Source organism: Takifugu flavidus, chromosome 7, assembly GCF_003711565.1.
Source record: "Takifugu flavidus isolate HTHZ2018 chromosome 7, ASM371156v2, whole genome shotgun sequence".
NCBI lineage: Eukaryota > Metazoa > Chordata > Actinopteri > Tetraodontiformes > Tetraodontidae > Takifugu > Takifugu flavidus.
In genome coordinates, this window is record NC_079526.1 from 13093925 (window position 1) to 13108660 (window position 14736).

The 14736-nt window shown below is 45.6% G+C and overlaps 1 protein-coding gene across 3 annotated transcripts in view; it reads right to left on the reverse strand.

The window, feature by feature from the left end:
* raver2 (ribonucleoprotein, PTB-binding 2) overlaps positions 1-14736 on the reverse strand; it is a 36481-nt gene that overhangs the window by 13906 nt on the left and 7839 nt on the right. For 2 of the 3 annotated variants that reach the window (XM_057039347.1, XM_057039348.1), the window contains 3 exons: positions 5027-5334; positions 4790-4954; positions 41-232 (listed from right to left, as the gene is read on the reverse strand). In XM_057039347.1, coding sequence (XP_056895327.1) covers positions 41-232; positions 4790-4954; positions 5027-5334 — 665 coding nt within the window. Of the gene's footprint in view, positions 1-40; positions 233-4789; positions 4955-5026; positions 5463-14736 lie in introns of all 3 variants that reach the window. The other variant, XM_057039349.1, reaches the window with a different exon arrangement.

Consider the following 14736-nt stretch of genomic DNA (forward strand, 5'->3'; position numbering starts at 1 on the left):
TTGGTGCTGGCGTGTCACGTGACCACAGCATCGTACTCACCATACCCTGGGCGGCAATGAGCGCAGCCAGGGTGCTTCTCCCTGAGGTGCCGGGGGTACAGAGTGACAGACGGACCTCCTGGCCGCCCACCGGCGTTCGGTCCATCTCTATTAACATGGCCTCCGCCTGCTCCGCGCTCTCATACTCCACCACGCCGAAGCCGCGGACCGGACTGCCTTCATCCTGAGCAAGCTAGAACAAGGACGGGGGGGGGGGGGGAGTGGGGTTATTGATTTGCATGTACATGAAGGGCTGATTAAACCAGGAAGCAGGTTGAGGTCAGAAGCCTGATGTGTGTTACCAATGCTCAGAATAGTCTCCTTAGTAGCTTAATTACCCTTAAATACCCCTGATGTTTATCAGGGTTGTCCACACGTGAAAATACCATTTGAGACGGGGTCCAATTAAAAGGAGACGGTGCTGCTTCCTCAAACAAGCAGCAGCAGAACCGAGTTCAGAGGGCTGCTGTGATATTTGGGGATGGAAACGTCCGACTTGATTATTTCATCGAGATGAAAATTGATGGAACTGTGGATGTTGCTTCCACTTGAGCCAACTGGGAATCATAGAGTAACCCATCATTAAACTGGGTGATAATAGATGGGTTTTTATGTTTTCAGGAACACACATGCTGAATTATACGACGGTAACATGTATGCAACATTCCATCAAGATGGATTTCTCACTTGTGTTTACCTGGATGAATAAAAAAATACCCCCCAGAGGGATTATTACCACCAGCCACGACACCCTGAAAGCGTTTCTCGGACTATTTTTCTTCAATAGGAGGCAAATATTCAAAGCTAACTGTGAATATCTAATATTGGCTGTTGTAGAAGCAACGCCTGGAAACGTCACATTCATTATTTTGATAAATAAACAGCTCAGATGTCCTCAAACAGCATTTTCCCCCCACATCTGCATCAAATCTACAGCTCTCTGCTCAGGTCAAAAAAGTGCTCAAATAAAGTATCCCATTTACACCTGAAGGAAAAGAGTGAGACACAAGATAGCACACCCCCCAAAAAAACATTTTATCTGATTAAAACCTGCAGGAACCGATCATCTTTTAAAAGATAATCAATGTTAAGTGGAGAAGGTTCAGCCTTTCTTGTGTCAGATGGCTAAATAATGCAGACTGGCTAATAGCTTAAAGCTAATGGATGACTTGGGATAACGACAGCGGCAAAAAGCTAATGGTTCATGGTTAAAAAAGCACCCCGTAAACTATTATCGCTCTGAGCTGAAGTCAATTACAGTCCAGATGATTTATGTTAGTTTTCAGTTGTGGTTTTCTCCTCAATTTGTATGAGCGGTAAAGTGAGCTGTGAGGGCAGAACAGAACAATGCTGCAAATGTTAGATGACAGGTTTAAAAATGCACCAGGCAATAAAAGGGCAACATTACAGTCAGGATTTAAAAAGGAAAACGAAATGAATTAATTAATACAAACACAAAAAAACATGTTAAATACACGGATTCAATTATATGATCCAATTTAAAAACTCTAATGAACGTTATTCCTCTCAGTCCGCTCTGTGTTCCTTTAGAGCTGATAGGAAGCACAATTATTATGCTATAATTTGTTATTTATATTTTACATCCATTTACCCCCATTTATTATCACAATGTAATAATTCCCTATAGCCCAAATGTATAAAAAACATGAAAAATATGAAATTTTGGGTCAATGACAGCTCCAGAGTGGGATGAACAACATGTATGATGTAAAATTAACAGGTTTCAATCATCTAATTAGTTTAATAAGCCGCATAAAGAGACATTTTTACTGTGAATAAGTTCATTTGTTCTTCCTGAAGCTCCTAAACACTCAAGTGGCCCCTCTCCGCTCCTCAGCCACCCACCTCTCCACTCATTCGTTTACTGCTCCCTCCGGTTTGAAGAGCGGGAGGATGGAAAGACGGAGGAAGTGAAAAAAGGAAAATGTATGTGTGGGGGAGCGGGTCGATAGGCTATTATCATCTGCATACGTTCAAAAAAACTGCATGGAAACGACCTGAACCGCTCTACCTCTTCACCATAATAGGAGAATAGGACGCTTTTACAGGTGGAAAAAACAGAGAGAATAAAGGGATGAAGGGAAAAAATACTCCCAATGAAGAGGGCACAGCCTCCACCGTCACTTAACGGTAATGGATTATTCCCAACGGGCGTCATAGCGATGAGAACACACCTGTAATGAGGGGCGACCCAATCAAGGCCCTCCGTTCAAATGCAGCCAATAACCAATGCGGTTCTGGTCCTTCCACTTAGACATGGAGGGGGTCTGACTCCGGATAATGGGTGCTTCTCCAGTTCATTACACCTCTTCCTAATTGCAGCCATGAGTTTTGGAATATGGAGAATTACAGAGTGTGTGTTTTCGGGTTATGAGGTTTGTAAATAACAGCTGCTGCTGGGTTCCTTTGGGAGGACGGCGTTCCCATCCTGAAAAACAACAGGACAGAGGCATTTTCCCAGCGTGTGAACACTCGCCGTGTGGAACGGCAGCTGCGAAGGCTACCGACACAAAGGAAATAATATCTACATTACTGGGCTCCTTTTGACCAGGCTTAAATCAAAGGTCCTTTTGAATATTGGAGGTGTAATTTACTCCAAAACTGTGTCTACCGTGATACACAAGTATACCCGTATCAGTGTGTGCATATAGACAAAGATGCTAGGCTAGCTCTCTGACAGCCCCTGACCCTCGAGTCATGGTCTCCAGCCACCGTCAGAGTCTGTCACTGGGTCCGTGTGTGTGTGTGTGTGTGTGTCACAATGTGAACGGTCACATCAGCTGTCTGAAAACTGGGATGAGGTCACGGCAGGCCAATCGCAGCTGTCTGTGATGAGGGATATGTGACCAGTCACGTGCTAAATTTGAAGCTAAAGCTCGGAAAATAGCTTTAACCTTTATTTTCTCGTTTAAAAAATACCATATTAATAGTAATAAAACTCGTCAGAAATCCTTAAAATGCTGCAAACTGCAGCCGTTTGTTGACCAAAGTGCACAATTTGGTGCCATGTCGAGATGAGTTCCTGGATGTCGAGGTTTTTTCGCCCGTCAGTGGTTTTAACGGCTGGTGGGTGCTCAACGCCCTCGCGTTTGTAATATTTGACTCCGACATGCTGCACAGACTGTGGTGACAGGTTCCAGTTAAGCAACCGGCCATAACTGCCCCGGGGGCGGGTATCATACCCTGGAAGTGCTGTACGTCTCTGCTGTAACGTTCCGCTCTGCATGACAGCCTAACCGAGCCAGACATCATCCCCCATTTGGCCCCGGGAACCTCTGCCATTATTCCCGACTGTCACCATTACAGCGTGGACCTCACTCCCATCACGTGCGCCCACAGGCCCCTCCACGGTGATTATTACTGTATTACTTCTTAGACTCTCGGGCAACATTACGACATTTACAGTTGCGAATTACCAGGAATCTTCCCGACGGTCTCCGTCTCGTTCCCATTTGACTTCAGCCTGGCATCTCTGCTTCCCTCTGTCTCTCTCAAGCCTGACAGCGCCCGTGCCCTCCTCCCTCGCTCCATCCCTCCTCTAATAGGTCTGGCATTCTCAACGCTGGCGTCCAACCCTCCTCCCTGTCTCCGTCCTGCTGTCTTTCCATCTAATGCGGTCAACGCTTCCTCGCGTCTCCTCCCCCCGCCTCTCACGGCTGCCTCCAGATAAAGTATTGCCTTGAGGGCCCTTTAGTGGGCAGAAAAATAACGTCACTGAGGGCCAAGGCCGCAAGGTAAGTGCACTCTGCTCAGAGGAAAAGAAAAGTGGTGATATCGTGCCCCGCGTCCAACAGAGGGAAGGTTAATGCAGCGACCAGAAGAGAACAGAGAATAACTTCTTCTCCTCTTTTATCATTGCGCAATAATTGTATGTACTGGCTTAGAAACATACAGATATTTACAATCGCTCCAAAACATCTGAACTCAAATTACAAAGTGGATGTGTGACTGTTCATAAGCAATTAGAGAAGAATAGTAAAATTTAAAAATGACAAAAAAAAGGAAAATCCTTCAGCCGAGGGTGAAGTTTCAGTTAAAGGAACATTTCAGGGTATTAAAAAAAATCGATGAAACTGTGGAGCAAATATGCAAACAGGTCCCATGTGCCCCCTTTCTCAGACAGGACAAACTCAAAATACCTGCAAGTAAATATTGATGTACTTGGCTACATAAAATACACCTTTTTCAAGCAAGTAACACAGAACATACTGTAGGGCGCTTTATAAAACACTGAACCACATGTCAATGTCCGCCAGCTCGGCAACTGTGGAACAACGTGAGCTAAACACCCACAAAGCACCAGGGGACCGGGAGGATGTGGGTGTATTGATTTTGAAGTGGGCGCGGGGTGGAGGGGTGGAGCTAAAACTGGAAAAGCACGAGATGAGAGAGAGTCTAAATGGGCATGTGGGGGTGGAGTGGAGGCGCTGCAGGTTGGTGTATAACAAGTGAGGAAAACTACACTCACACACACACAAAAAGACGAGGAGTGGAGCAGCGTGGGTAGCTGCTGGAGGGTGGGGCTGATATCACAGCAGCTACCTTTCACCATGGCAACCAATCAGCATGCAGAGCCCTGAATAATACATCATCACCTCCCGTCCACTGGTACCTGCATCCTGGAAGTGATTTAGCTGGCCCCCATGTTTGTGTGCAACCACTTTTTATGAGCTATTAGGCTCCTGCAAACCTTCCACTGAACTTCCTGTCCTGTTTAAAGTGCACTCACCTGGCAGAAAACAGGCTTGTAGGTCTCACTGAAGAGCTGGGTCAGTTCTTCAGAGTCACACAGGTCCAGAGGCAGCCGGCTGATGCACAGACACTTGGAGTGCAGGTTCTCCTCCTGGCTCAGCTGGTTAACGTCCATCCATTGCACCATCAATGAGCGATCACCCTGCATGAAGTAAACAAGCGGATTGTAAATGCTCAAACGGGAAAAAAAAAGACCACAACACCTGGAACGTACCAGCGGGCGGCCCAGCAGCTCAGAACGGGCCCGTGAAGCCGAGTCCTTCTTCATGTATTCCACGAAGCCATAGCCTTTGGAGTGGCCTGTCAGCTCGCTGTACACCAGGAAGGAGCGCTCGATGTTCCCGTAGGCGCGCACCAGCTCCTCGAACTCCTGGGCGGTGAAAGTGTGCGGCAGGTTGGTGAGGCAGAGCAGCGAGTCGGTGGGCTGCAGGGCGACATTGATCAGGCGTCCCCGGACAGTGCTGTGATGGAGGGAGCGGATGGCATCCTGAGCCTGGTCCCCGTTCAGCAAAGTCACAAAGGCTGGAGGAGGGGACATTATGGAGACGGCGACGAGTGGGACAGACGTACAGACGAGGACGGGCGAGGGACAGACGTACAGACGAGTGACAGACACACACAAACATACATTTAAAACAGGCGGGAAGGAACTTGTGCAGAATGCAAATAAAGGGGCAGAAACAAAAAGAAGTTACATGAAAAGCAACAAAATAAATTAAAAAAAACATGAGAATAACAGGAAATAAAAGTTGGGAACAAACGGGCACATTTACAGCCATTCATAAAGACACACAGACACACACAGAGAGAAAGACAACACATTAGCTAGGAAGCCAACAGGGAACCACTATGTAGGGGGATCCACTGTGACACACACATACACACTTCATTTCATTTAAAAATCACACTATGGCTGCTAAAGAGAGACACTTCAACCAAGGTTAAACTTGTAAATTCATCATAACCCTCAAACCTTTTCTTCACGGTGGTCTTTGAAAAGATTTCTGGTGCAACAAGGACACAACATTTTACAGCATTTCTATGACAGTGAACTCTAAAGCACAAAAAGCACACAAATACCTAGAAGGTCAATAACACATACATCAGATAAAAGGGGGTTTCAGCCTAAAACGAGGTCAGATGTGCAATAAAAACTCACGTGCTCAACACTAAACATCTAATTCTGCAACACAAAGGTAGTGACGGCAACAGGCCAAAAGGTTTATTCATCCGCGCACTGCAGCAGATGTGAGGGAACCTGACTGAAAGGACAAGCTAGCATGATTCACGCGTGTTGCTGTCATTTTGGGCAGCAGCATTGTTCATTGTGAGTCATTAATATGTTGACGGTGGTGAAAATCACCGTTCTCGACTGTAGCCGGTGACGTGGAGCCGGTTATGATTCAGAGTTTGCAGGTAAATGCTGCGAGTTTCTGCATTTTGAGTCCAGCTACGTCCTTTTAATCAATTCGCCTCCGCTGTGATGCTGAAGCTCGCGTGTCCTTATGCACCTCTGGAATGGATACGGTAGACTAGGAGCATCTAATGACATAAAATATATACTCCTGCTTGCTGTTGCTGATCTTAAATCATCAGAAATCGCTGCATAATTAAGCTACAAATGCTGTTCTCCAGCTGGCTGACAAAAGCCCTGTTTGAATTATTCAAATAAATAATTTTTTTTTTTTAAAAACATCGACAGCCGGCGCCTCCGCCACTCGTCAGAGGGAGAAACTCAACCAAATGGCAGCAACATGATGGGAGATTTCAATCACAAACAGTGATTACTGAGCCTGGGCTGATCACAGTCACCATGGAGGGCAGGTCAGGAGAAGCGCTTCGCCTCAACAGGGCCAAAATCAAACCTGGCCAAATCTTTAAAATCGCCATATCTAGTCCGGCAACACCAACACAGCTGTCGGAGAATCTATCCGCTCTCAAACACGGAGCGATGCGTCGCTGCATTCTCGTCCGATAACAACTGGGAAAGTGTGTAAATGCGACAGGATTTCCAGGTTCGGCAGAGCTTAATTTCCCTCGTGTGCTTCATTAATCCTCCACAACATCACACTTGTCCATCTTCAAAGGTATTACAGCTGGATCGGACGTAGTCCGAGTCAGACTGGCATGACCGTGCAGAAGGACTTGAGATCTGCTGGATGGACATGAGGCCGACACAGGAAACCCGTCTAACTGAGCTGTGCTGCATCTGCACCCCTACTGCCTGCACCCATCAAGTGCTGTCTTCTGATGACTCCTCCACCCAAATCTAATACTGTCACACACACACACACACACACACACACACACACACACACACGATCAGTAATGGATCTCTTAGGCTAAACTGAGGGTCTAATCTGGTTTAAACCTGCTAAGTACGCTGCCCAACATCAGGCATTACAAGGAGATGGAGGGAATATGGTTTCATCTTTTTTCAGAAGCCCCCCCCCCCCCTCTCTCTCTTCTTCTTGTCTCCAACAGGAGTCAGAAAGCTGGGGTGGACTTCAACCGCCTCAGCCCTTTTTTCCATAATTGAAAGAGAGAACGCGATTAGTTCACAAAATAACCTTAGAATTCAGTGAATGGCTATCAACTGATCGTTGTCAAAAAAGAGGAAATGTGAATAGCAAAAAAAATAACCCTACAAAAGTACCAAAGCCATAATTACGGGTCTGTGAGCGTCTCGATTATTCCCCACGTTCTGGTAACGAGCGTGTGGTGCTTAGAAAGAAAAGAATGTGGTCTTGAAATCACTTTGAAGGCTGTAATTCTGCTGCCATGTTCCATGTCGAAGGAGCTAATTAAAATCAGGGGAGTTGAAAATGGCACCGAGGACCCCTGAAACTCACAGGGCTGCTCCTCCTGCTGGGTGGAAGTTGGTGGTGTTGTTTCCTCAGCCCCCGGGCCTATGAATGGCTCAGAGTGAGGAGGGGGGCTCACAGGAACATTTCAGCTGCCTGATGGAAAAATAGCCTTAATAATCAATCAAGCAGCATATAGGACCCACACAGCAGCGGGCCTCTGCTGCAGCTCAGACTAACCTCCCACAGCCCCAGATAATACGAATATGGACAAATCTGACCAACATCAGTGGAGAAGTTGTCCATTCTCTATCTGCAAAGGTCATGGTACGACACCTCCTTCAGCTCTGTAGCAGGGAGGCGTAATGACGTCAGAGCATTCTAACTAGATTTGAACCAGAGAGGACGGTTCTGAGGAATTACATCACTATTGCAATTTCAAGCCCAACAAAGTTACTTGTGAAGTGAAAGACGAGCGCACTCGCACGCCACGCTCGCCTCCATTTCCTCTCCCTCTCAACCGGCTGAGAGCATCAAAAGATGTCATTTGTGCGGCTTTTCCCAGCTTTTGTTCTTCAGCTTTTTAAATTACTGACAAATAATCAAAAATCACGACCCACAAAAGCTTTTAGCATTATTTTCTTTAAGCATTTTTAGCCCAATTACAGTATATTTGATTTGCATTAGTATGATGTTAACGTTAATACCAGATGTTCTGAAATCATGAGCATCAAACAATCTGATAGTTGGACTAAAACACAACAAATGCTGCTACTTCGTTTCACCAAACATCAGCAGACATGAGTGAGACCTCTGAACTGGATATTTGAAGGGGAAACAAACTGCAACCACCCACAAATAGGATGTGCAGTCACAAAAATGAACCCCCCTGCATCTGGTGCCATCTCTCACCACTTCCTGTTGCCATCAGTCGTAATATTTGAGTGGGACGGTGGTGTTTTGTGGACAGAGGAAAGATGGAGAAATGAAAGGATGGAGGGATGAGATAATAGGCAGCGCGTCTCGGCAGCTCATCCACCGGCCGCCCACTCGTCCGCCCACAACCGCACCGCTCCCACAGAGGCTCCGTCCTTCTAAGAAGGGTTTTTTTCCATGGAGAAGGTGGATGGATATTATCAACCTCTCCTGGCGCTCCAGCCAGCAGGACTTGGTGTCCATCGTTGGATTATACAAAACAAAGAGCTGAACCTTAACTGTGACCCTGACTCTGCAGCCTACGTGAAGTTGTCTCACTCGGGCGTGTTGAGCTTTTTGAGATCTCCTCGTGCGCTCTGAAATCACCTGAAATGATTCTCCTAATTATTGGAGCTTATTGCTCCGGCTCAGCCGACGGGAGTCACGGTGCAGCGAGCAAACGAAGAATTTTAATGTTACCGCAGGGAGACGAGAGGGACCGCCGTCCTCCTCGTCCTCCCACCATCCTCTGTCTCATCCTCGTCATCCTTGTGTAACAACTGGGATTTTTGCTGCTTCATCAGCTGCCCTCGTCGGCCTTATTAATCTCTCAAGAATATAATAAAAATAAGCAGAGAAGACACAAACATGAAGGTATTCACCCACAGAAAGACGTCAGTAGCAGACGATGGTGAAAGGAGAGCAGGTTTCTATTTGACCCTGTCAGGAAAAGGGAAGGAAGTTATGAAAGCAATCAGACACCAATTCAGAATCCCGCCGAACCTGTGAAACTTATCAAATTCTCCTCTCTGAGGCAGAAAATGGTCCAGGACACTTGAGCAAAGCTGTTATGTTGCATGAAAACAGGTTTCGGTTCTTCTTTCGCTCCATTTGTGCGAGGGTGTCATAATTAGCATGTGCATTCTGTTGCACAAACATGTGCATCAACAGACAAAATCTATTCAGATGAACTTTTCCCATCCAGTTGGGACGAAGGTTTTGGAAAATGTGTCGTTCATGCTAGAAGTGAACTTCAGCACGAGCTGGAGGAGTCCGTCCTCAGATCAGGAGACATTTAAGACTTTAGGTGTTTGTGCGTGTGTGTTTGTATGAGAGAGGGGGTGGGGGGGTGGGAGAGAGAAGGTGTGTGTTGTGTCTTATGTAAGAAACAGCTGCAACACCTTTTCGTATTCAGCACTGATTTGCATTTAATGATTCACAGAGAGACAGATGGACGAATGATAACAGGCAAAAGAGTGTGTGGGTGGGGGAAGGTGGGGGGGGGGGGTAGAGAGCCAGAAAGATGGACGGTACCACTGCTGTGACAGTGGATTCAACTATTTATTCTGTTATCACTTCACACAGAAGAATATATGATATCAGTCATATTCAGAAGTATTTACTTCTTCCTACTCCTTTATGAACATGTATATGGAAATATCTGCAAAAAATTGCACGTGGAATTATTTGTCTGTTCTTTCTTAATTATCTATCACATTTGTTTAATTGTCTTTATTTGAGCTGGTATGTTGAAAATTAAAAATTCATCATCATCAATACGAGTAAAAGCCAAAAAATGACAATGGTTGTCAATTGGACCCCTACATTCACACGTGCACACACACACACACACACACACACACACACACACACACACACTACTCAATCCAAGTCCAATTAGCACTGACCAATGTCCCAATGTAAATAATTGTCTGCATGTGCAGAGAAAGAAACCCTCATATAAGTGATACTGCCCATGATTCTACAGGAAAAGGCTCAAATAAAGTACAATTTGCAGTTTAGATCAACAGATGCAAACCAACCGTATTGGTTAATTTATAAATAATGAATATCAGTGTCAGTCTAAAGCTAAATAATGCAGCTGCTACTGAAGCTAGTCTGTAATGATGAACGTGAGTTACTCACAGGAGGTGAGCAGAACTCAGACCAACACCTAACGATGGAAGACATCTTTGAGCTTCGTTTAGCTCCATCTTCTCTAAGCAGCCAGATTTTGTCTGGTCTTGTGATCCTCTCTGGGATTCAAAGACCTGGACGCACCATAACCAGCCTCTTCAGCCTCCTTCTTGTATCCTCGTCCAGCTGTCTGTCCATCAGTGACACCACATATAATCAGAAAAAGCCCGCAGCTGTAAACTGGGTGTGCTGTCACCTGAACAGGGACAGGAAAAATAAACAGATTTAAATAACCCAAAACTAAATTTGGAGCACTGCTGGAGAAGCACCCAAACTTTTTCCTGGTTTTTGGCGAAGGTTCTTGTGGGGGACAAGAGCTTAAAAGGGGGACATTCATTGCCCTGATGCCGGGCAACCAGGAAGACACGACAAGAAGTTCAAGCACAAAATACTCCATCAACTCTGCTTCGCTTTCAGAATAAAGGTCCTCCCATAATAAATGATAAGAAGCATCTGTTGAGTTTACAGGTGACACCTTGTCTCTGTTTTGGTTTAAAAACGTCCCTGCTGCCGTCACACACAACCCAAAAGCCATCAGTGCTTGGGCAGCATGTGTTCACAGCTGGACAGTTCAACCGTGAGCACAAAGGCCCCCAGTGAAAGGCTGAATCCCTGGATAACCCCCCCATTGTGCTCCCAGAGCCCTGGTTCCGCAGCTCTGTCCATTCAGTCCACATGGTTCTGGAGCTGTGGCGGACTGGGGACTGGAAGCGGCTGGCTCACAGTGGACGCCTGTTTGGCTGACTGGATGTTTGGTCGGACGCACTGATGCCTGCAGATTCCTGACCGGCTGGCAGACAGCTTCATCTGCCCGTCTGTGGCTTCATATGTAAATGTCTCCCCTGTCTGCCTCTCTGGACGAGCTTTCAGCGAAGAGCTGAGCCATTGAAAAAGTCATCTGTCCAATTGTTGGATGTCTAAAAGGGGTTTTCAATCTTCTATTGGGTGAAGAATTACCGGTAGCCCGAAGCTGTCTCATATCAGCTGTGATCTAAGTAACTACTGGTGGTTAAGATCAGAGAATGACAATGGTGAGAGAAGGACAGAAAAGAAAAGAAGGACAGAAAAGATGCCTGGGATGGTGACTGGAGGTAGAGAAAGGGAGGAAGAGATCTTTTCATTTAAAAGGCCCTGCGTGCATGGGGGTAGTAAAATAAAAACATGAAAACAAGTTGCAAATGTTGACACAGCATCGTTCTCTCTCTCTCCCTCTCTCACACACACACACAAATGCACACACACAGACGTAGTGCAGGACAGACACATAAACATTCCCATCTTCATGACCTAATAAGTCCAACAGCGGCTGGTGCGCAGAGCTGATCCGGTCCTGAGGCGCTGCTGCACACTGAAGCCGTTCCAGCCCGACGTTTCAATTAGACCAGAGACTGAAGAGCAGCCACTTTAAAACGCAAGAGGGCAAAGGTCACGGCTTCATCATACAAAATGAAAATTCAATAGACTTCCAAGTGCCGGCCTGGAAAACATTTTTGTACAATAACACTAATTATTATAATTCTGATGCATGTAAAGTCTCTAGACTATTTTTTTTTAGCTTCCAGTTAAAACTCTTCAGGGGAGAGAGAGACAAATTCAGCTCCAGGAATACACACTAAGAGTCCAGACAATGGTCAGAATACCAAAAAGATAAATAAAAACACTCCTCAGGTGGGAGGCAAGAACACACCCTGGAAACAACACCGGGCCATCACAGGACACACACTCCCCAAAGGGACAGTTAGGAGACTCCTGGAGGAACTCAGAAGATACTCTCTCGACCACAAACTGGACCAAGAACCTTCACGCTATGAGAAGACTACGGTAACCATGGCAACACTGCTACTTGTCATGGAGGTTGTCACGTCACAGCAGCATTCTGTCTGAAGTTGTGAAGACAATGCAGCTGTCGTCAAAAGATTCAATGAGCACGGAATGTTTTTCAAAATCACGCACGTGGTCACAGGACTGGTCCACATCATCCCGTACGCACGCCTCAGGCCATACATGGCAAACAGCAGATGCAAAGGAGCCGCGCGGGCGTTTTCACGGGCTTCTTTTAGAAAAACAAGAGAGGAAATAATGAGGAAATCGAAAATGGGGAAAAGTGTTGGTTTTTTTCCAGGAACTGAGCAATTGAGTTATTTTCCTTTTTGGCTCACAACAATACGAAGGCTGCATTGTGTGTCAATCACAATAACAGCAGCGACTCCACTAATGAGGAAGAGCAATCAATAAAAGCACAGCTCGGCCATTCACAACTTCAACGCAACATAAACATATGGCAGCACGGAGCCCATCCATTAAATTAACATAAATAGCCACTGAATTGTAAAATATCACCTAAATTCTATTAATCCTTTAAATATACTAACTGTTGCATGACAGCTGTAACTGTTATACTGACAGAACTCATGACAGAACCTCCAGCTGCTGTGGGAGTTACATATATGGACATATAGCTGCATCACAACTCATCACATATACATTTAAATCTGTGAAGACGTTGTGCACACTGAACGTGTGGACGAGCCCGATTCCTTTTCGTACGTGCTCCATGGAGGCGCACACGTGACAGACGAGAGTAACAACACAGCTGACATTTGTAATAAAAAATGTAAAGTTCAGACACACATGTGTCAAGTAAGGGAGGGTTAGATGAAGGATACACACACACAAACAGTGTTTTCCCCAGATACCATCGCCTTTCCTTTAATTATCACTATTAGTAACAGAATTGTGATGTTTTAACACTAGTAGGTTTAAAAATAATTCAAAGAAAGGAATACATTTTAGCTCAGATATTTACTTCCACCTCTCTCTCTAACCTTGACCTAACTCCTCCAGGACATTTGTAAACCGCCTAGAAACATCTTCGACCTTGGTGCCTTTTTTAGAATTTCCTGAGATAAAGTCCTTGAAATAAAAAGGTGGTGAATCACTAAGGGGATGGGGATTTTATTGAAGGGCGGAGGTGGGCAGGATGAATGCTAGAGGTGGTCAGGAATGCACGGCAGCTTTGGAGCAGAAATAAAAACAGCAGATGAAGGGAAAAGGCGGCGCTACAATAGTTGCCACCACAATAAAGAAGTGCAGCAGCGTCCACAGCCACTGTCTGACGGCCTCAGCCTGCGCCATGCTGGACAGTACAACAGATCCCAAAGGCTGACGCCAGCAGCGCGGCCTCAGGACCGCGGGTCCGACGAGGGTCTGTGTTTTTTCAAACTCTAAAAGCCCATTAACCTTTTGGAGCGGCTGGTGCTTTGATATCTCAGCTGTTTACACCTCCCGTCTTCTGTTTTGAAGCGTTATGTTTCAGCCCCTTAACTGCCTGGACAGACTAAATATAGGCACAATGTAAGATCTCCCTGGAACGAGACCCACTCTGCAGGACGGGGAGACGACTGGAGAAGCCAAAGATTGAAAAAATGCAGCGAGAAGCAACTCGGTTACATATTTAAGATCAAATCTTTGCTGATGGAGTGAATCAGGATAGTTGAAAACAAGGAAGGGATCGAATATTAACATGTGATTTTTGATCTAAAGGATGTTACTACTATATACATGTACTATATAGTAGTGGCAGCAACAATCACTGCATCAACAACGAGATGATAAGCCTTTTACCACGAGCAGCACGTTAGACCTGCAAGAAGCTCGTTATCAACTCTGGGATATCCACGAGCGGCATTTGGCAACACGAGAACAACAAGCGATGGTGACGAGTTAATCTCAGACACTGTAGCGACACTTTTGAACACAAACCAGGCCAAAAGTAACGCCCTGCAACCATGCGTGAAGCACAGCTGACAAAATCAATTAGTCATTAGTTAATCTAATTTAATTAAAGTCATTCTGTTTGCCTAAAAGATCATTCGTTCTACCATCACCAACACACACGCTGCAATTAAATCAGTATACAGGACATCGGCTTAATCGCCAGCCCATCACTGCACACACACCCCAACCACTCACACATGCATCCACACACTCACAAAAAGGGGAAGTGAGAGTCGCTATTCATCTAATTTCTTTAGACCACCCACAGAAGCTGGAGCCCAACGTGCAAACTGCACACTGACAAATGCTAAACACAGAATCAAACCTAGAAAAGTTGCTGGACTGTCTGAAACCACAGTCAAACCGTATTAACCAGGAGGTTGATCAATTTGACCAGTAAATTGATGGTCTTTTTTGTTTTGACTTCGGTTTTTCTACCTCATCTTGCACA